The sequence below is a fragment of the Phalacrocorax carbo genome, chromosome 8 (assembly GCF_963921805.1).
Source record: "Phalacrocorax carbo chromosome 8, bPhaCar2.1, whole genome shotgun sequence".
Classification (NCBI taxonomy): domain Eukaryota; kingdom Metazoa; phylum Chordata; class Aves; order Suliformes; family Phalacrocoracidae; genus Phalacrocorax; species Phalacrocorax carbo.
Window position 1 is genome coordinate 147,155 of NC_087520.1, and position 23,743 is coordinate 170,897.

Sequence of the window (23,743 nt, forward strand, 5' to 3'; positions counted from 1 at the left end):
ACGGAGGGATGAAGGCATTGAGAGCAGCCCAGCGGAAAAGGACCTGGGGACACTGGTAGGTGAAAATTTAGATACGAGCCAGTAATGTGCACTTGCAGCCCAGAAAGCCGTACCATATCCTGGGCTACATAAACAGAAGCGTGGTCAGCAGGTCAAGGGAGGTGATTCTCCCCCTCTACCCTACCCCACCCCACCTGGAGTCCTGCGTCCAGCCCTGGGGTGCCCAGCACAAGACAGGCATGGCCCTGATGGAGAGGGTCCAGAGGAGGGTCATGAAAATGGTGAGAGGGCTGGAACACCTCTCCTATGAAGAAAGGCTGAGGCAGTTGGGCTTGTTCAGCCAGGAGAAGAGAAGGCTCCAGGGAGACCTTATTGTGGCCTTTCTATATATAAAGGGGGATTGTGAGAAAGACAGAGAGACCTTTTACCAGGGCCTGTAATGACAGGACAAGGAGCAACGGTTCTAAACTGAGAGGGTAGGTTTAGATTGGACAAGAGAAATAATTTTTTTTACAATGAGGCTGGTGAGACACTGGAACAGGTTGCCCAGAGAAGTTGTGGATGCCCCAACCCTGCAAGTGTTGGAAGGTCAGGTGGGATGAGGCTTTGAGGAACCTGGTCTAGTGAAAGATGTCCCTGTCTACGGCAGAGGTGGGGGGTTTGGACTTGAGGATCTTTAAAGGTCCCTTCCAACCTAAATCCTTCTATGATAAGTGCTTTGGGGCAAATGTTGGGTTATGTATTTCTAGAGTATAAATATGCAGTTATGCATCTGCAGAGCACGAAGTGCACACTGGGCCTGGCCTGTGCTCTAGTCTGAGTAACGTTGTTTCTACAATTCTTGCAGCTGGGTGGGGGAGGGAAGAACAGTAGTTGTTGGGTCCTGGGATTTTTTTTGCTTTATCATTTACCATAATATTTTACTTTGAATTATCATGTATGCTATAAATAAAACAAATCTGATATTTTAATTGAAATCTGGTTACCCCCTTAATTTTAGATGTGTTGCAGCAAGGAATTCCACAAGTTAACAATTATAGTGTTAACTTCCATGTATGAGAAACAAACTTTAGGTTGTTACAATGAAAGGAGCTAAATTCACTTTTTTCTTATTCCCAGAGTAAGCCCAAGGAATTAATTTTCATGTTATATAAGAGTTTAACAATACCTCCTCTTGTACTTTTTAGGTAGTAGAACAGGAGGAAATAAAATGGGGCTATATTGCCCTCGCTCTGTTAATCTCCCATTCGCATTTCCTGACTTTCATTTTTAGATACTCAGCTTCAATGGTACGTGAACAGGAGGTTGGGGTTTTTTTTGGTGGTTGTTTGTTGCTGTTTTTTTTTTCCACTGCATTCAATAACATTTTAAGTTCTTTGAAAAATAAATGCTACAGATATTTCACCTAGTTAATCTCCTGCCTGACCTCTCACCAGGTTATTGTTCCTGAATGTCTATTATTTACCTTTTGGTTATTTCTCAAGGTTGATCTGTGTCTAAAATTCCAAAATAAAGCACAAGTCTTACTTCAAAGAAAATTTGAAGGCAAAAATTACTTCAGAATATGAAAAGGTAAACCAATGATTACATATACAGTAAGTTAAAAAATCACCACCTCCAGATAAAAAAAAGCCTTACAGTACTTCGAATAGTGGTAGACTTGCAGGTTTTATTAAGTCCAGCTTGTAAAAGCTGAGGAAAGAAGTGTGATTGCAATACAACTAAAATACCAGACGAACATGTCACTAGAGGCAAGGTTCCCCTCTGCCTCATGACTAAAATAGCCCAAGTCTGGACTGTATCCTTATCTTGATCTTGGGCTTGCTTGAACTGTTCTATTACTGCATGCTAAGAGTTTTTATCCCAAGCTGAGGAAGAACTCTAAAATCAACCTGAGAGCTCACTGCTGCCTCCTGATTAATATGCCAGAAGGTCTGTGTGACATTTCTATGGAATGTCTCCGTGCTCTTGGGACTGATGATTCAGTGCAGAGCTGCTTGGAATTTCTACGAAACTTCAGCCCTCCTCACTTCTCAAATGGCTTCCTTTTACCAGCCTGTCAAGCTAAACTGAAAATAATTGCTTTGTGTGCAATAACGAGGGGAAGGATGGAAATTTCACAGCACAATGTACTAGGCAGCTCACTGGAAAGAGGAAGCTGCATTTTCAAAAGCAGCATGAAAAGAATCTCCCATGTTTAATTCTTTTTTTTTTTCTGCAGTTCGAAAAAAAATAATGCCATATTTTAAGGTGCATAGTGAGTAACACTCAGACTAACGGAGCATGCAGTTAAGATCTCTGTAGGGCCAGTTTGATGAGGTTTGTTCCTTGCTTGTCATAGTTTCATCAAGCAGATCAAGGAAAGAGCTGTGTTTAGAACAGGGCTAGTAACTGGCAAAAGACATGTGAAAGAACTGGAAGTCTCAGAACAAGTATAAAACCACAGACTAATTTTGGTTTTCACAACACTGCAGAGTTTAGAGACTAGCCTCACCACAAATTAAATGGTATTCAATGGAAAAGATCCATTTCAAGAAAATGAATGCCTCCTCATACTTCTCAAAATCCAGCAACTGTCCCCCCAGGCCTACAGACAGGAGGAATGTACCAACCTGGGTCCCGTAAGCAATTCTGCTATAAGTCATCCTTTGATTCAGAGTAAAATAGAACAGGGGCAAAGACAAAAAACAATCATGGGATCCACTGGTAAGCAGCAGCCAAGGACCTTACAAACATTCTTCCCACACAAGCTGTTTCTTTGTAAACATATTTTAAACATAGTTATGAAAGTAACTAGAGCGGGGGAATCAAAGCCCTCTGCATTCAATATAGGCAAACAACAACAACTTGGCAGAATTTACTGCATGAGAGGCCAGCAGCGCCCTCGCAGACACTGAGGAAGACACAGGATTGACTTTAAAGCTTTAGTCACAAACTAAGCACCCGCTACATGAAGGAAAATTATTTCTGGGAATGCTGGGATAAGCGCACTGTATGCATATTACATACATCATGAAATTATATACTTTAAGCTCCCTCACAGGCAATTTCAGAAGGAAAGGAACAGAGCAATTTTATTAAGAACTTTTACTGCATTTAATTATATATCCAGATTTTTAATTTTCTGAGATAACAATTATGTTGAGAAAGACCTACAAAGATAACGGAAGTGTTGTTGAAAAGGAACCCAGGAGAATACTTTAAAACCCAATACACTTCAGTCTCATTAGTAAGTCACATATTAAATCCACAAATAATGCAAGCTAAAATGCATTGTAAAAGCTGTTGAACATAGATATGAAAACCAAAAGGAATCTACAATATCTAACGGCTAAGTTCCTTTTGATTTGAGGGGTACAGGATGACATCATTAGAGGGTTAAATGAAAGTAAAGGCAATAAATGAATTAAACAAAAAAAGAAAAAAATTAAAAAGCAACTTGAAAGGACTGTCTTTCAAGAAGACACAATGTCTTTAAATCACCTGGAAAGAACACTAGAAAACAAGATGTACTGAACAAGAAATCGTTGGATCAATATTTTATATATATTAGGTAGCAAGAAACGATCACTCTACGCATTTTTCATTTGCATAACCTCACATGTGCAGAGGTCATTCAACTTTTAAGGAGTCTATGTTCATTACTGAACACTTCTGCACAAAAAAAGGACTCACGCAAAATGCACAGAATTCAAATCAGGGTGTATTTTATGAGACAGCATTTAAAGGTTTAGGTATGTAAAGTTTAGTAAAATACCATCTTCTATGTCAACCATGCCTCTCAGTTGGATTTGTGGAGATGCATGCACTATAGCGATGATAGTGTCAAATTAGGATTAAATTACTAACTTAAACTAAACAATGTATTCAATTTCTTCTTTGAGTAGTTCTAAACAGGCCAGGATTCCCAGACTTCATAGTTCTAATTGTTTGTGTTTAACATTTTCCTTCGAGTTGCTTCTTCAGGACAGGTGTTTTCTTCTACCACAGATGTGTACATCTGTGTACAGTAACTTCGTCCAACTGATGTATGTTCCTCTTGGTCACTGACTTTGTTGCACCTACATACTGATTGATACGGTCTTCTTTCCCTGCTTCTGGCTTTTGCTTTCTTGTTGCATGGAAATTTACCATAAATCCTGGCACATGAGTTATCTCACTTTCTGAAAAGAATCCAGATTACTTTGGTAGGACTGTTTCTCCTATTTCATTGCTAGAATATATAATTGAGCTCTGTAAAAATCAATTAAGGTTATGACTGCCTTTCCCACAAGCTGAGTATGGCAGCATTGGCAGTGTCTTTTACTATGATGATGGCAGAAGCTCCATAGCAACAGCATGTTTGTATTCCTACCGGAACCACATTGTTTCTGTACCGTCTATCAGGAAAACTGTTCTGATATGTATAATCACAGTTATTTAGGTTGTGTGCGGAAGAATTTATTCTGATTAAGAAACAAAGTTTTAACTAAAAAGCTGTGGTTATCTGTCCACAGTTAGCACAGGTTTCACTCTTCCAGCTTCCTTGGAGTTTAGAGTGACAATACTTATTTGGTGCTAAGGAATTGGAACCTTCCTTTACCTGTAATTCACTAATATACAAACATGTGCAAAAGCCATCTGGAGGGTTTAAACAGAGATTCCCTGAAATAATTCTTCATTTCTTTTGTAGAATCTCTGATCCTTTTCTTCATATATACCCATTTCAAAAGGGTCTTTACCCACTTAACACTGTCCAAGAAAAGCTTTTTATAAAGTACACACAAGCAAACCAAAACAGATTAGATAAAAAGCAGCCAAATGCCTGGGCACAAGTATACAAAAGATAACAACTAATACGCATTTTTAAGGCTAAAACCAGAACACCATGGATATACCGTTGTACCCGATACTACTGCTTGGAGCCAGTAGACTAAGAGGCTCTAAAATGAAGCTCAGCGTTTCGCTGATCAACACGCGTAGCATGGTCCATTAGAAAGAACGTGAGGCCTGGTTTCACATGTCAAATAAAAGGCAGAAGCACAAAGACATCACACTGAAGACACTTCATTGCTTTGTATGCTTGTTTTCATTTTGAACCCTGTCTTATGTAGCCAAATGACATTTATGATTTAGAAACAATTCTAATGGTTTCTATATGCTGGGAAGAACACAAAGCAACCCTCCTCCAACTGGTAGAAAGAAAATCATGCCAGCTCAGGACAGGAAATTTTACTCTCATTCCATGGGAAGTCAGGCTGATGAAAATTGCACAGATTTCCTAGTGAATGCACAGAATGGTTCCAAAGTCTCATGGTTATCCACATTATTAAATCATGACAGGTCTAGTGAGTCAACATCATAAACAGGGACGAATGATCCTGACCAGATAATAATCTCTAAGATCCAAAAGGATTACTTCCATTCCTGTGCTAGCAGACTCAGCTGTTTGCCAATCATCTCTAACCAATTACCTTCAACTCACAAATTCAGTGGTACTTTCTACCTGAGGCTGCTAGCCCAAGAGGAGAAGAGGTTGAAATTCAATAGTTGCCAGTGTTCTAACAAACAGGCAAACTCAAGGTCCAAACCTGTGCAACTCATTAACTGCTCCTGTAATCACTCTGCATAGGTCAAGTGCTCTTGAACCATATTTTGAGTGTACAACAAATACGTGAATACACACTTGTCCTCTGGGAAAAGTGGGGATACAAAATGTCACAGACATATACAGAGAGCAAAATAACCACATAATATTTTTTGCATATGCCCAGAAATACAGACAAACACCTTCTATTTACTGCATAAACATTTCAGCTTCTGACTGCTGGGATTGGGAATGTCAACTCTGAGCTGGCTGAAACAGAAGCAGCAGCAAATCCACCTCCTTCATAAGGACATCCACGGAGGCGGAAGGCTGGCAGGTTTGACATTCATAGCATTGGCAGGAAAAACTGACAGCAAGGGGACAAAAGAGAAATCCTCCACCTACGTGAGGGTCCCAAAGGAAAACTGTACCGGGGGGTGGGGGGGGAAGGCGGGGAAGAGAGAAAAAAGAACCAAAATCTAGGCTGAATTTCAAAGTCAGAAAGGATTGCAACTCAATCAAAACCAGCGACTCAGTCCATTACTTCTGTTATTAAGTTCCAGCTGGAGACCACAGCCCATCAGCTTGAGACCTCAGTACTACCCAAAACAACAAGCCAAGAAATGCCAGTAGAATCCCGCTAGCTGCATTCCTCTCTTATCCCAGTCACTACAACTGCTAGCACTGACTACCCACTTTACTCACTAGCAGGGCCTGTGGAGGACCAACTGTTGATGATAACCACAGAGAATTCTTCTCACAGCCTATTTTTTTCCCTCATAATCTGACACACCCTTTGCATCTGCTGTCTACACCACAGGCTTCTCAGTAAGTAAGCTGAGTTCTTGCCACCTGCCCTGCAAGGCTGCAATTATTTCTTCACCCATCTAATATTTCATGCCTAGGTATAGTAGCTATGCAGTATTGACTAAATATTTGTGCTTCTGCACATGCACACAGAAACAGATACTCATTCTCTAACTTTGCACATATAAATTCTTTCCACCCTCTGTCCCCCCCAGAAGTTATTTGCAGTTGCAATTTAGGTAGGTCTCCTGGATGCATAACAGTAATAGTATTTGATTCCACAGTGATCTGGACCTGCAGGAATGAAAAGGCCACTTAACAAATACAGTTGTGATATGAATCCAAGTCCTCAGTTAATAGCTGGGAAGTGGACACAACCTAACTGAAAGGCAACATCTTAAGTGAGAAAACAAAGCCAAGACAAACCAGATTCTTAAAACTTGCCTTACTTTTTACATGGCAGAAATAGCAGGACTCTGTATTAATTTCCATTTCTTTATTTAACAATGGAGAGGGGGAAAGGCAAGAGACTAAATACACAAGAAAAAGACATGGAGATAAATTAAAACAATGTCAGAGCGCAGTTTGAGAAGATAACAAAACAGCAGCCTTTCAAAGAAAAATATTCAGATGCATCAATAATAAGAAACTGGGGCAGGGGGTGGGAGGAAACTATGTAAACTGAATAGCAAAGAACAAAGAGCCATACCTGCAACTCATAAACCTACAAACCTATTCTAATAACACATGGGAATCTCAATTCAAATTATCTGAGACATTTATCTGTTAAAATAAACTGGAAGCAAAAAGTGAAAAAATAACTTCCAGAACCTCTCTCCCCCACCCACATCAATAACTAAGCCTCTATCAAAGCAACTTTTGTCTAGAGGTGCTGCCACATACTTGTGTTCAGTTATGCCTGGAGCACCACTTACAAGAGAGACCCACATAAAACAGTAGCAATATATATGATATTCAAAATTCAGTCCTTGAATGATGCTTTTTTTTATCTTGTCAGCCACTACAATCTTGAGCAAGTTGATACAGCCTGAACAGACACAATATAATAAGCTTTTCCAAACACTCTTTAACCCCAACAGAAGGGCTACATTTAAAGGTTCATGACCCTTATGACTCGGAAGGGAACTCGACCAGGAAAGCTGCTTCTAGCAGAAATGTCAAAATAATCGAGAAGTGAAATACAGATTAGCTGCCACCCTGTGGAATGAAAGCACAGCTGCATCAATAAAACATTTAGTATCATACTCTGGCGAGAAATGGAAGAAAAACAATGAGTCCTTTGAGATAGGAGAAAATAAATGAGAACAAAAGGTCAAGATATCAAAGAGATAATACACAATTTTCTTTAACGGTCTTCACAAAAGAGAATGTAAAAAGATACCTAGAAAGAGTCTAGGTAACAAAGCCAGCACAACACAAGATTAGGATGCCTTAGGGTTTCTACGTGTAAGTCATTATACTGCAGCAAGTGACCAAACTTTTGATGACTGTACAAAAAAAACTAGTGAAAAAATTCAAACAACTCCCTCCCCCCCTCCACAAAAGAAATAAAAAATTCCCAGTAACCCAATCATTTACCATCATCATGCTTCAGAGCATAGGTAAAAAGGCGACAGTGTCAGGAAGACGCTTTTCCAGCGTGTGTGTGTGTTAGTTCCAGACTGGCCGCTCGTCATCAAATAGACTGAGCAGTATCAGAGACAGAAGACTGGACTAGCTGAACCAATTCAGTCTGGGGTGGCCTTCTCTCTGTTTTCCATCTTCTGAGCACCACAGTGGCTTCAGTGATCAGTTACTGTATTCCTGTGGCCAATACAGCATGGTCACAACAGCTGACCTTTACAAAAACTGGCTTTTAAGTGCAGTTTAGATTCAATTTAATTCAAGACATTAATTGCCCCAAATTAGCTAGTGACAGCAGCAATGCTGTAATTTCCATTCAGTTGCTAGATTCCCCAACAGGGCCTAGGAAAAAGAGAAAGCTTGGAAAAAAAATCTGTGATTTGCCTTTGGCTAACTTATATCCAGCACATTTCCCTATAAAACTGACATTGAGCATTGCTAGTAGAGAGCCTTTACATTAGCTCTATGCTGGCAGAGATAGCCATTCCCTAAATACAAGGCTTAGCCATAAGAGCCCATTCCTACCTCCCTCAAGAATATACTGATTTCTTATAAATTTAACTCTTTAAATCATTACTAAGTGTTTCCTATAATGCCATACATGCTCTTGCAGTCTCAGCTACATCAGGGCAATCCACAACTTGTAGCTGAAATTAGCACCTGCCTGAAAGCACTATGTTGTTTATTTAACTCTGATCATATAATGGAAAAGTAGAACATAAACGTATAGATTATTTTTTTTTTTACCAAGTCTGACAATAAAGAATCCCCAGCCCTATTCTATTTCTTTTTCCTACAGAAACCTGCTTGTATGTCCTGGACCTTTCTTCAGTCTGTAAGTCTCCATCTGTGATGTTGCAGATAAAAGACCACCTCTTTCTCACCATCAGAAAGAATCTCAGACTGTCTTGTTGTGTTCCTATTACGATTTCCATATATTTTGAGATGTAAGGTCAGATACTCTATATACCTCTTGCTGCTTCCTGCATATCAGCCACCGCTCCCAGTCTCATCAACAAACTTTGCTGACGGTACACTCTGCCCTGTCGTCTAGATCATTAATGATGATGTTCAACAAGACTAGAACTCAGCATTGAGCCCTGGGCTACACTGGCTAGCTGTCAGCCCCCAGTTAGACTTCCTGGGACTGATCACTACCCTCTGGGCCTGGTCATTCAGCCAGTCTTTTATCCACCTCACTGTCTGCTCATCCAGCCTGTACTTCATCAGCTTTTCTATAAAAATCTTATGTGAGACAATGTCAAAATCCCTTGTACCCATGTGATCTTGGATGGTTAAGAAATAAAAAAAATAAATAAAAAAAAAATCAGTGTTTGCATTGTTAATTAGGTTGTTGACTAAAAAAAAAACCCAGAACAAAAAAAACCAAGCAAGCAAACAAAACCCCAAAGAACCCGTCTGTTCTTCAGAATGCTAACTCTCTGTTGCCATGGTCACAAATTACCATAGTAACCATTAGAAACATCTGTATTTTTAGAATAAAATTGCTTCTATTTTCACAGAATACAGATCCAATTGAAAGCAACTACTCATTCTGACCAGGAAATCCTACAAAATTCAGAGTATAAATTAGGGCAACACTACTGAAGTACATAAAGACAGAGAAACTGGTTAATTGCAAAAGGCTGGGCGGGATACATCACAAACATTGGCATTTACAGAGCTGTTGCCTGCAGCTAGAAAATAGTTTGAATGGGCAACGAAATGATTTGAGGACAGTTATTCTCTAAAACTATTATCTCAGCAAGCCTCACTGCAAAGTGGCTCAATTAGAAAGCCCAGCAAGCTTAAATAGCCTTTTTAGTCAGGGGTTAACTGCAGTATTACTTCATATTTCTCCACTAGAACCCCAGTTTGTTCCCTCTCCCCACCCCTTTCTAAGCAGCACCTTCACTCTCTTACAGAGGAAATACTGATGTTCAACCTGTCATAATTCAACTGTTTTCAGACAAGTCTCTGCTCTCTCATTTTCAGTGATTGCATGTTATGCTTATACCCTCTGGTGGACAAAAAGCAATACACAACCCTCCCTGTGCCTTACTGCCTTTAGAGCAGCACTGTGCTAACCAGAACCTTGTCATGAAAATGTTGAATCAAAAACAGGCATTGCTACATAGTCTCTAATTTCTGCACTTCAAGGAAGGTCCTTCAGGCATCTTTACCTGGCTAGATCTGTCTCAGCTTCTCCATTTTTTCAATTGGGCTTTCATTCAACCAACACTCTCTCATACACAGCTCAGCATGCCTAAATTTCTACATTAATTCATGGTCACAGATCAAAATAAAAATTTCATTTATCTCTATGTGACATTCACAACATTTGAGAAATAATCTAACAGAGGAGTCAAAAGTGAGGAGTCCATCAACTCAGGGCTTTCCTAAACAGGCAGCAGCATGAATACAAAAAGGTTTGTATTCAATACTAGGTTTGACGATCAGGATAATTCACCTCCTGATTTTATAAAGTCACCAATGATTTTCACCTTGCTTTCTTTTTGTTAAGTTTCTAAGCATTACTTATGATAAAAACTTAGTTCCCTTGTATGTAAAAATTTTGTATGCTTCCCATCCAGCCTGACTTTCCTCCCTGACCTGCTGCAAAGAACACGATTGAATTCCCCATCTTTGGCAAGTCAGCATAGCAATGCATTTCTACTGCTGCCACAAATCTTTCAGGTAGTCTCAGACTGTCTCAGATATACATTAGAGAAGACTTTTAACATTATTTGGCTAAATGCAGACAGAACGCTCTTGTCCAAAGGGTCTGCAGTAAGCATATTTCAGCCAGAACCCACTGCAAGAAAAGGGACATACCTCAAACTATGCTATCGGCAGTAGATGCTCAGATTTCACCTGGGAATCCAGCCTTAGGCCAAGTCACTGTATGATTCTAGGTCATAGGATTAAATAATGGAAAAAGGCTAAATTTGAGCTCTAAAAGACAGTATTTTTCATGTCTCCATAGTTAGCAAAATGGAAGTAGTCCTTTGCTTAATAAGAGAAAACATAAGAAACAAAACCGAGTCGTGAAAGGATAGGAGCTGAGAAACAGAGCAAGGAAGTATCCGGGTTTTTTTAAGGGGTTTATGGAAAGGTTTTAAGCAAAGAAGCAGCAAAGCCCTAAATTTACCTGTAAAATTGCATGGAAAAAACCCGCCAATTTGCCACTGTTTCTTTTACCTTCATATTATTTTGATTCCATTTCTCATCAGAAACAGAGCGCTGGCAATTCCGATATTTAATTTTAGGATTCTACCACTAGCTGTGTATATGAGTGTAGCAAAGGCCAGCATTTGGCTCATCCAGAAATGTAGGCTTTGGGCAGGGGGTGGGGGTGGGTAGTTTCCCAGATGAATGTATCTTCTGCAGCTCCCTGCTCGCGCTTCCCCAGCATAGCACATCGACTACAAAGTGATGCAAGATACTTGATATTCATCTGGTCCTCCCTGCAGGTCAGCTGCCTGCTGAGGTAAAATTTAAACTTCATTGTTCTGAAGCAATGAAATGTTGAAGAATCTCAATGCATGTAGCTCAAGTCCAGCTTAGAAAGGTTAAGACACAGACAGCGAGGTGCTGTAAGAGAGAAACCAGGCTCTAATCTGTAGAGCACAGTTTAGGTATTGCTTGAGGATCAGAAAGTCAGCAATATTTCCTGGACAACTCTCTACTGTACACAGCCCATTTTCTACTCTATCTCACAAGACGTGTTCTTAGTTGCTATGCAAGTTCATTGTCTTCATTTAATGTTCAAACCAATTGTTCTCACAAGTTACTCTGCACACCTCTTAAGACCTCTTCTGAAGCCTCTAGGCTTCTTAACGATACCTATAAATAATGTAAGACTGAGTTATGTTGTATCAGGAATAGTGTGGCCAGCAGGAGTAGGGAAGTAATTGTGTCTCTGTACTCAGCACCGGTGAGGTCATACCTTGAATACTGTGTTCCGTTTTGGGCCCCTCACTACCAGAAGGACATTGAGGTGCTGGAGTGTGTCCAGAGAAGGGCAAGGAAGTTGGTGAAGGGTCTGGAGCACAAGTCTTATGAGGAGCGGCTGAGGGAGCTGGGGTTTAGTCTGGAGAAGGGGAGGCTGAAGGGAGACCTTATCGCTCTCTGCAACTACCTGAAAGGAGGTTGTAGTGATGTGGGTATTGGTCCCTTCTCCCAGGTCACTAGCAACAGAATGAGAGGAAACAGCCTCAAGCTGCATCAGGGGAGGCTTAGATTGGATATTACGAAAAATTTCTTTACTGGAAGAGTGGTCAGGCATTGGAACAGGCTGCCCGGAGAGGTGGGGGAGTCACCAGCCCTGAGGGTATTTAAAAGACGTGTAGACGTGGCACTTCAGGACATGGTTTAGGAGACATGGTAGCGTTGGGTCGATAGTTGGACTTGATGATCTTAGAGGTCTTTTCCAACCTTAATGATTCTATGTTTATACTGTCTTGTAATAGTGCCAAATTCCAGACAAAAGTTGACCAGGAATTCTTTCTCCTCAGTAACAATAAAGCCCATCTCCATACAGCTTATGCATTTCTGCACATACCAGCTCTTAAATACTAAATTCAGTAGGGTCCGGACCACATATAACAAATAACCACAAATATAACCACAAATAACACACAGGAGCTCCTGGGCTTTGGCTCTAGGTGGCCCTGCTTGAGCAGGAAGGTTGAACCAGCTGACCTCCAGCGGCCCCTTCGAACTCCAATGACTATGATTCTGTGAGCTCATATAGCTTCAAAATACTTTGCTGGTTTTCCACATATCTGACTTTACAGGGCAACTCAGAAAGCAGCACCACAAGATGCTTCAGCCAGGTGGCACATCACAAATTCTCAGTGGGTAAAGCAAGAAAAGCTATAGTACTGACCAGTTCCATAGATATGATTCAGCATCTCGCAAGTAGCACAATAATGTGACAATACAGTGCCCCCGTCAGAAAGAAGGTCAAGAATGTTTTTTTTTTTTCCCCTTTGATTTCTCTCTTAGGCAATAAGCCACACTTTCTAGCATTATATGCGAGTTTGGAAGACAGACAGGAAAACTCAGCTCGATTCAATGGCTGCTCTCAAGCATACGCTGACATTTCACAGTTAGCACTGTATCAAGGAGGCTTGCATGTTATGTGCAGATCAGAGAACCAGCAAAGTATTCCACAGTTAGCCCACTTTCCTCCTAAGGCACTGCATTTCCTGCTGTTTAAGATGGCAAAGAATAAAGAACAATTTCTGGAAAGTCAGAGTTCTCTAGAAATCTTGCTTTTCAAGGCAGAAATTACTATATTGTGAGGGAGTCATACTTCCAAGAGGAATGTATAAAAACGAAAGCACTGCACTGCAAAAGGCCAATGAACGGAACTCAATTCCCTAAAGGGGGAAGGCATAGCTTCCCCAGAACAAGCTTTGCAATTTTAAAAACACCAGTGTCCTCCTCTCTAATACACCCTCCACCTGCCAAGCAAGTTAATCTAGTCTAACAGAAATCAGTCCCCCAGACTCAGAAACATAATGCTGGAGAATCAGAAACTCAATAAAGAACAGTAAGAAATTAAGATTTTTAGTTGAAGTGTAGGGTTTAAAACCTGACAGTAGCCTCCCCTGTATTTTCCTATTTCTTGCCCACCATGGAAGATACTGCCAGGCAAGAAAACATTTTTCCCTTTTACGCAGCAAAACATGAAGTTTCTCAGAAGGGAAACCACATTTCACTATTTTCTTTTCTAACAGCAGAACACTTATTCATGGTATTATAAAGCTGGATGTACATTTCTTTCCAAAAGGCAGTCATGGCTTCACTTTGTATCTCACGGTACAGGTATTTTAGGGTAATTTTTAGGCACACAAAGTTTGACACACGCACACCACCCCCCGCCACACCCCACACCCCAACTTCAGGTATCATTTTCTGTTGCTGCGTTTCTGTGCCCAGGCATATTAGGGAAGGGGTGTAAACACTTACTCAACACAACACTTCTAGTTCTATTGCTAGGTGAAGATTTAACGAGTTGCTTATTTGCACAACGAAGCCCACAGATGATACTGAGGAGAAACTACATTCCAGCATTTCCTGCTGAAAACGCTGAACAACAGCTGATAAAAGCATTTTACCAAAAGAGCACATTCAGCGTTCTCATTAACAAGAGAATTTCTATGTAAGACCATGCCATCCAATGCAGAACTATAGAACTCACTAAGAGGTCACCTGGGTGGTGGCAGATCTGCAGAGGCTTTGATCAAGCAGAGCACAATCTAGCTGTCACATTTGTACTGGAAGAAGAAAATAGTGTCCGTGCTAAGACACTGTTCTTGCTCTGGGTAAGTTCTGCCACTTGACATCATCAGCTTCGTATCACACACTAGCTAATGGTCCCTGACTCTATTCCAGACTCTCCCTTACAACCAGACATCATTTAATTCCCTTGTACAACAAAAGCCAGAGTAAGACTGACCTGTACGTACCCATAGGCTAATGACATCAAGCATCAATGCTAAGTAAAAGATACTTAGCACAGGACCTAGCTCAGGAAGACAAAGGTAAATCCAAATGCCAAAACTGAGTCTTCAGAAATTCTTTCTGTGCTTCAAGGCAGGAAGAGGTGCTACAAATGAACTGGTTCTAGAAAACATTTTGGAAAGTCACTGTATGAAAACCGAGTAATCCGAGACTATCATAACGCATGCACAAGGGAAGGGCATGAAGATCAACGTAAGGGGAGACTAACCAATCCTTGTCTTCCAAATCAAGTCTCTCACAATGATTTACATAAATAATTTGCTATGGAAATTTTTAGTTAATTTTTTTTTTTCCAAGAAATGTGGTCATAGAGATATTTGGTATATAGAGAATAATGTTTCTATCCTGTTCAGCACAGTAAAATCTAGGCTAGCAATCCCTCACAACTGAATCTTCTACATAATCAGTAAAGACTTTTATCCCTCATTTGGAGGGAGAAATTTCCTTTGGAAACAGAAAGAATTCCTGCTTCAGGACATGCCTTTGCACATACTAGTGAGACACGTATACAATGTTTGCTAACAAACCAAAAAGAACAAAATACCTGTGTGTGTGTGTTTGTTTTTTGTGAAACTCAAAACCAAATATTTTTTTCTACTGGCTTCTGGATAAGGCCTTGTGGATAGTTTGGGACAAGTACTTCTGACAAGATGCAAGTTTCTGACACGGTCTGTCAAGATTTCAATTTTTAAAAGCTACAAATAAAAGTAAAACCAACTTGTTTCCTAAAAAAATAGTCAATTCATAACAATTTGCCACCAAGACAATGGGAAACTAGAAAAGAAAAATCAGTCCTAATCTTCAACTTCAAAAACTTTTGAAGGGCTATTCCCTAGGACAGAAATATTTGTGGAACGTTAATTGCAGAAGTGCTTCTATGCATTGTCAACAGCAAAATACTGGGCTCCATGAAGAATCCACTGTAATTTCAGAAATGTGACAGTAAAAGACATGGGCAAACAGAAATGCCTGTACCTAGAGCTAAGAATGGTCTTCAGTAGGGAAGGAGGAGCCAGGTTCGTTTGATGACTAGTTTCAGTAAAGATTAAGACCATCAAGTATTCCTGCAGACAACCATGTCTATAATGGTACTCCCCCATTATAGATCTCAACAACAGGAACCCTACTCATCTCAAATTCCTATAGACTGTGCTCGCATGTGTACGGGGGAAATCTGCCCTTAATGTTCAACAGATTAGAATCCAACATGGCTTGGCATGATGCAAGTTTTCTCTGCAGCACTGCAATTTCACTCCCATGATACATATTCTACATTAAGTGTAGTTCTGTCCCAAGTGTTACATATTGCTCAAGTCTCAGGACCTTGATAAACATGGCACAGGGTCAGACAGAAAATTTGTGCAAGGGCTGCAGTAGGATAAAGCAAGAGGATTGATTAATCACAGTATTGTGCCCTACTCTCTGCTTTTTATCCCCTGTAAATGGAATCCTGGAATTAGTGAAATTCATACATCAGCTATTTGTCAGTTCTTATGCCCTGAGGATTGGATCTCCTAAAGCTGAGAGATAAGGGCTTCTGAAATTCTCAAGTATGCCTGCAGACTGTATTGAGCCAGATTTTCCCCAGTCGTCTGCTAGAATGAAAGAATTTGTCTGTAGTAAAAAGGATCAGGATGACATGGAGTTCAACCACTAAATGGCAAAGCAACAGTCTCCCTGCCAACTTTCCCACTGCATGGGACTCGCCTCACCCTCACAGGAATCAAAGTGAACAACAGAACCTGAAAAAAAATTCAAGCAGCTTCAAAAAGAGCCAAAATCTTACAGATGCCCAACTTTCCTTCTCAATAGTTAACTCTTGGAGATACCTGTATCCATGTATCACCTGTATCACATGTGCATATAGCAGCACATTTTCTTCATTACTCAGTTTTTCAATCATCTCCTTTCACCTTCCAGAAAAAATAAAATAAAACCCAACCTCTTCATCTTCAAGTACTAGTAGCAGGAATCTAGCATACACCTCCCATAAGCTAGTCCTTTATGTTCAAGAGCACTCACCACACATCATTTCAAGTCACTTTCTCAAAGGGGATGGACATGACAGGTACAGTCCATTCTTAAGGAAGATGAACCATGGTGGGCACTTCTTAACAACATGCAGCTGCAGAAGAATACCCAGAGCAAGATAAGACATTTTAGGGAGCCACCCACCCTGTGGAACTCCAGTGTCTACTATTTTTCCAGCTTCTGTGCAATGGATGCCTGTAACCCTAGTCAGTTCTTCCAGCAAAGATTCTCCCCGACTAGGGTTATACAGTGGGAATTCCAAGGCTACAGGCTATGTACAGACATATCAGCATTCCCTCCAACAGAGAGATGAAAAGGAGAAAATTCCTGAGGATGTGTATCCTCTACTCCGTTTTCTGAATCCCAGCCTCCCCCTTGCCTTGGAATGAGCTCTACAAAGCAGTATCTGTTATGTACATGAATCTCAGCTCCCTTCCTTTGGGGAGTTTCCCCTCAAAAGTAACAGGCAAATCCTGGGACAGAGACAGGTGCTGGGGAGGGGGAGGTCTCCTTAGGATGACTCGCCAGAAGCAAGAGAGCCTGCAGCTTTCTTCTTGGGGCGGGCTTTCACACTCCTTACTGGAAGCTGAGGAGAAAGAGAAAGAGGCATATTAGGTTAGTTTACTTTAACACCTAAATCTATAACAGAAAGATACAGGAATGCAGAGTAAAAATAGGACACTACAACACGATGACCCCATTCATGTCATCCACTGTTTCAGAAAGGCTATTTAACTCAAGAAGCTATATAAGCTCGAGAAGTGGGCCCATGTGAACAGCATGAGGTTCAACAAGACCAAGTGCAGGGTCCTGCACCTGGGTGGGGGCAACCCCCAGTATCAATATAGGCTGGGGATGAAAGGATTGGGAGCAGCCCTGTGGAGAAGGACTTGGGGGTACTGGTTGATGAAAAGCTGGACATGAGCTAACAAGGTGCGCTCGCAGCCCAGAAGGCCAACCATATTCTGGGCTGCATCAAAAGAAGTGAGGCCAGCAGGTCAAGGGAGGTGATTCTGCCTCTACGCCGCTCTGATGAGACCCCACCTGGAGTTCTGGGTCCAGCCCTGGGGTGCCCAGCACAAGACAGGCATGGCCCTGATGGAGAGGGTCCAGAGGAGGGTCATGAAAATGATGAGAGGGCTGGAACACCTCTCCTATGAAGAAAGGCTAAGGCAGTTGGGCTTGTTCAGCCAGGAGAAGAGAAGGCTCCAGGGAGACCTTACTGCAGCCTTCCAGTCCTTAAAAGGGGCTTATAAGAAAGACGGGGACAAACTTGTTAGTAGGGCCTGCAGCAACAGGACAAGGGGTAATGGTTTTAAACTAAAAGAGGGCAGATTCAGACTAGATATAACAAAGACATTTTTTACAATGAGGGTAGTGAAGAACAGGTTGCCCAGAGGGGTTGTGAATGCCCCATCCTGGAAACATTTCAGGTCAGGTTGGATGGGGCTCTGAGCAACCTGATCTAGTTGAAGACATCCCTGCTCATTGCAGGGGGGTTGGACTAGGTGACCTTTAAAGGTCCCTTCCAACCCAAACTATTCTATGATTCTAATCATTCCATTTGTTTTTGGTTAGTAAACAATTCACTCTGAGCATATCCATCAAATAGCAAGCAGAAGAGGAAGACATTCTGAAACAAGACAAGTGTAATAATAAAATTGAAATCAGCTGTCTCAACACAAGATCAGACATAGCGATATTTCTAATTGGCAACATTCATATAATGCCTCACTGCTGTAATTTTTCTGCTTCTTGACTGCCATGCCAAATGCTGTTCTCTGAAAGATGTAGAAACATCTTGAACTATTTTGCACACTTTACTGCACTGTCTTTCATTCTAGATATTGGCAAGAAGAGTGAATTTATGATCTACAATGCATTCAGCCCTTCCGGGCAATCTTGGAGATCTCAGAATCACAGAAAGGCAGGGGTTGGAAGGGACCTCTGGAGATCATCTCGTCCAATCCCTCTGCTTGAGCAGGCACACCTAGAGCAGGGTGCCCAGGACTGTGTCCAGGAGGGTTTTGAGTGTCTCCAGGGAAAGAGACTCCACACCCTCTCTGGGCAGCCTGTGCCACTGCTCTGCCACCCTCACAGTAAACAAGTTTTTTCTCATATTTAATGGGAACTTCCTGTGTTCCAACTTGTGCCCGCTGCCTCTTGTCCTGTCATGGGGCACCGCTGAAAAGAGTCTAGTCTCATCATCCTGACACCTGCCCTTCAGGTATTTACAAGTATTGATGAGATCCCCCCTCAGTCTTCCCTTCTCCAGGCTGAACAAACATGTCTTTCAGCCTTTCCTCATACAGGGGATGCTCCAGTCCCCCGATCATCTCAGTAGCTCTCTGCTGGACTTGCTCAAGCAGTTCTCTGTCGGTCTTAAACTCGAGGCCCAAAACTGGACACACTACTCCAAATTCTGTCTCACTAGGGTAGAGTAGACAGGGACGATAGCCTCCCTCAACCTGCTGGCCACACTCCTTTTAATGCACTCCAGGATACTATTGGCCTTCTTGGCCACCAGGGCATGTTGCTGGCTCAGGGTCATCTTGCTGTCCACCAGCGCTTCCAGCTCCTTCTCAACAGAGCTGCTTTGCAGCAGGTCAGCCCCCAGCCTGTACTGGTGCAGGGGCTTGATCCTCCCCAGGTACAGAGCCTTGCACTTGCGCTTGCTGAATTTCATGAGGTTCCTCTCGGCCCAGCTCTGCAGCCTGTCCAGGTCTCTCTGGGTGGCAGCACAGCCCTCTGGTGTATCAGCCACTCCTCCCAGCTTGGTATCATCAGCGAACTTGCTGAGGTTACACTCTATCCCATCGTCCAGGTCATTGATGAATATATTGAACGGGGCTGGACCCAGTACAGACCCCTGGGGAACAACACTAGTTATGGGCCTCCAACCAGACTCTGCCCCGTTGATCACAACTCTGAGCATTGTTGAACCAGTTCTCTATCCATCTCACTGTCCACTCATCCAACCCATACTTCCTTAGCTTGTCTATGAGGATGCCATGGGAAAGACTGTTGAATGCCTTGCTGAAGTTGAGACAGACAACAACCACTGCTCTCCCTTCGTCGACCCAGCCAGTCACACCATGATAGAAAGCTATCAGGTTGGTCAAGCATGATCTTCTCTTGGTGAATCCATGTTGACTACTTCTGATAACCTTCCTTTCCTCTACATGCCTGGAGATGATCTCCAGGACGAACTGCTCCATCACCTTTCTGGGGATGGAGGTGAGGCTGACTGGCCTATAGTTTCTTGGGTCCTTCTTCTTGCCCTTTTTGAAGATTGGAGTGACATTTGCTGTCCTCCAGTCCTCGGGCACCTCTCCTGTCCTCCACCACCTTTCAAAGATGACGGGAAAGTGGCTCAGCAAGAACAGCCGCCACTCCTTCAGCACTCATGGGTGCATCCCATCAGGGCCCATAGATTTGCGAGGATCCAGTTTGCGTAGGTGATCTTTGACCCAATCTTCCTCAACCAAGGGAAAGTTCTCCCTTCTCCAGATTTTTTTCTCTCTCCTCTGGGGGCAGGGATGCCCGAGCACCAGCCTTAGCAGTAAAGACCAAGGCAAAGAAGGCATTCAATAACTCTGCCTTCTCTGCATCCTGCTTCACCAGGTCCCCTTCCTTGTTCAGCAGTGGGCCCACTGTACCCCCAGACTTCCTTTTACTGCTCTTCTGCCTGACTTCTTCCTGCTAAGGATGCACCAATCTTGAGCTCGGAGGAAATGGTCCTTGAATACTGACCAGCTCTCTTGGACACCCCTGCCTGCTACAGCCCTAACCCATGGGATTCCTCCAAGCAAGTCTTTGAGGAGGCCAAAGTTGGCCCTCTTGAAGTTGAAGGTTGTAATCCTACTTGTCGCCCAGGTTCTACCACTCAGTATCCTGAACTCGACCATCTCATGGTCACTGCAGCCAAGGCTACCCCCAACTCTCGCATCCTCAACCAGCCCTTCCTTGTTTGTTAGTATAAGGTTGAGCAGAACATCTCGCCTTGTTGGTTCCTCCACCACTTGCATCAGAAAGTTGTTCTCAATGCTCTCAGGAACCTTCTGGATCGTGCATGGCTTGCTGTGTTGCTTTTCCAGCAAATATCAGGGTGGTTGAAGTCCCCCACAAGGACCAAGGCCTGTGATTGTGAGGCTACTTCACATCTCAGTCAAAGGCCTGCTACAATTCCTACATCTGAACCAAATGTCCAAACAGACTGAGCATATAAACCAATATGCCTGCAAAGGGCTTAATCAGGATTTCTGTATTCACAATAAACAGCATAGAAGAGTCGTTATTGTCTTTTAATGATTTCACTTTAAAAATTCCTCACTAGGAAGCCTGGAATCAAATTTTTGTTATCTTGTTTCCCTACTCCTGTCTAATATGCTACAGAGAGAGCAGAGGGGTCAGCTCAGAAATAAGCCTTGGGAATTTAAAAAAGATCCAGGCTCATTTTAAATGCATCTTTAGACATGCATGTCCATCCTCAGATATGTTCAAAAGCCATGGTCCTGGGAAACCAGCTCTAGATGGCATTGTTCAAGCAGTGGGGATGGACCACATGATCTCCAGAGGTCCCCTCCAACCCCAATTATTCTGTGATTCTGTAACAAAAATTAATCACGTGCAAAGGTGTCCTGTACACTGTAAAATCAGGTTAACAGGATGACTTATAATGATGCTCTAAGCAATTAGTTTCCTCCAAATCATTTAATATTTAGCCTGAAAAGCTCAACAATGTGAGCCAGTCATATAGCACTCTATCTTAAATAAAAATTAAAAATAAAATTAGGAGTCCAAGCTGAATCAGGCAAATAGAACCCCAACTTCACAAAAACGGAGAAGCATTTTATCATGTATAAATCAAACCACAAGAAATGTTCAAGTAAGAGTCAAAACCTGGAAAGCAGCACCTCAGAAAGCATATTCTACAAAACACACCAACAGCTGAAAAAAAAAAAGATTGTTAAGCTAAAATGTCTCTTGGACACAACTGCATTTATTTTCACGTATGGTTTGCTTTAATAATAAGAATACAGGCAACTCATGTCCCATCTGAATGGCTGTAAATATCTTGAATCATCACATGGTCATATGGAGGGGACAGCTCAACAATGACCAGTTACCTAAACTTCAAGACAAAACCCTGGGGTTGGGGGGAGTGGTGGAGATGGGGAATGGTGTGGTGGAGGAAATTACATTTTCTCCATATCTAATACGCAGAAGTCCAGGAACCCCTAAGTGGGTACAGAACTGTTGCATTTTAGATGAGGAGAAAGTGGCGTCCCAGAGATAAATGTCACAGTAGTATTATATATTCAGACTGTAACAGACAGGAGAGAGGATATAGTCAACAAAACATGTTAAAAATATCTAAAGCCCCACCCTTCAACACAAAATCTGAATGAAAGCAAAGCTGGGTCCTGGCTTATGACAGAATCTTACAGGCATGTTAAAAATACAAAAGCTAGAGACTAGTATAGCAAGTAGACAGCAAGTCCTCTGATGTAGTCTAACAAAGTTTATACAAACAGCTTCTAAATGCACCAAGATTATGAAGCCAGAGCCTTCCAACAAAGCTCACAAATCAACAGTGTGCTGGGAATATTTACACACCATCTCACCTCAGCTTTCATCATCTTCTTAGGAGCTTTGAGACTCTGGGTACGTTTAGGAAGTTTGTCTCCTGCATCTTCATCTGATGGGTCTGTTCTAGCCTCCGATGGGGTTCCATTAGACCTCTGTGCCACACTGCTCTCCTCTCCTGAGGAGTAACAGGAAGCTAAGGAATAAGAGAGAAAGTTTTAGCAAATACTTTTGAAAAAATCACAGGAAGTGTAAAATGGCCCACCCTGGACCACATGAAAGGGAGTCGTCAACAATCCTTAAGGAGGATAATCCAAAAAGTACAGGGATGTGCTAGTAGATGGGAAGGGACTAGGGAAGACAATGCAACTTCTCCCAGATAACCTCGAATCTTGTAGTCCGCCTGAGACCCAATGCATGAAAAGTCCAGGGAACTCCTCCTCCCCTCCTGGCCCACCATATGAGGCCTCATAATGGCCCAGCAGGGGTGTTCTGTACCTGAATCCTCAATCGTTTCAAGAAGACTCCCACCAGAGGGGTGCAGCTGTGGCTCATGGCTTCGCATATGTACAGTATCTTCATCTCGGATCAGAGTGAGATCCTGCATGCTGAAACTTCGCAGCTTCTCAGACAGAACTCCCTGGCCCTAAGAGGACATAAAAATTAGGGTCAAGGGCACTTCATCTTCACCAAGATCATCTCGCGTGGGATCATTCAGAAGAGGAAAGGTGCCCTATTTGCCATTAGGGTACTCTGAAAAAACAGAGAAAGGGGAAAAAGAAAAGTATGCTCCCAAGACCAACAGAGAAGAGGTTAAAGCAAAATCCATTCCACTCTCCCTCTACTTTTCCGTAAGTGGAAAAAGAAAATGAAGGATGGGATTAACTGCAAGGCAAACTGGAGGAAAGGAAAAGTAGATTGGTGCCAACAAGTACCAGCATCCCTAACAGACCCACAGCACTATTGGCAGGCACACAAAACTAAACTGCTGGGGAATTCCTGAATGTTACGGAAGGTGTTGCATTACCTTTGCAGCTGCAGTAACTGCTGCATTGGCAGCAAGGTTTAACCCTCTCTTGCCAACTCGCATCATGGTTTCATAGCTCTTGTCACGAGCCTGAGTAATGTATTCATCAATTTCCTAGGGAGGCAATGTGGAACATGGCATTTAGCTCCTCGTTACAAACATGATCAAAGACTCCCCACCATTACCCTTAAAAACCCAAAGCTCATCTGGACATTTTTTCCAGGCTACCACCATCAGCTGTCATTGACCATGTAACTGCAGTTTCTCTGCTGCTTATAGAAAGCTCACAAATGCAACTTTTACTTAAAGTATGCCATCTCTGAATCGTAACAACTGAAACAAAGCAGTTGCTTATACTGACAATGTGAAAAAACAGCATGGCTACAGAACATGCTGCTCCTACTGTGATTCAAAGAGCTTAACTACAGACAGTGACTATAAGGGCTCATGACACTGGGTGAGCCAAACGTGCTTTCTAAGCATTAGGCAAACTACTGGCCACATGATGATCTTCAGTAAGCTGCAGTATGACATCATTGTCAGAC

The 23,743-nt window shown here is 42.2% G+C and overlaps 1 protein-coding gene across 2 annotated transcripts in view; it reads right to left on the minus strand.

Annotated features, from left to right (window-relative positions):
* Positions 1 to 3,047: 3,047 nt before the first annotated feature.
* The window catches only part of REEP2 (receptor accessory protein 2), a 30,296-nt gene continuing 9,600 nt past the window's right edge, over positions 3,048 to 23,743 (minus strand). For both annotated transcript variants that reach the window (XM_064458185.1, XM_064458184.1), the window contains 4 exons: positions 23,199 to 23,312; positions 22,670 to 22,817; positions 22,210 to 22,367; positions 3,048 to 17,168 (listed from right to left, as the gene is read on the minus strand). In XM_064458185.1, coding sequence (XP_064314255.1) covers positions 17,094 to 17,168; positions 22,210 to 22,367; positions 22,670 to 22,817; positions 23,199 to 23,312 — 495 coding nt within the window. In that variant the 3' untranslated portion in view covers positions 3,048 to 17,093. The remainder of the gene's footprint in view (positions 17,169 to 22,209; positions 22,368 to 22,669; positions 22,818 to 23,198; positions 23,313 to 23,743) is intronic.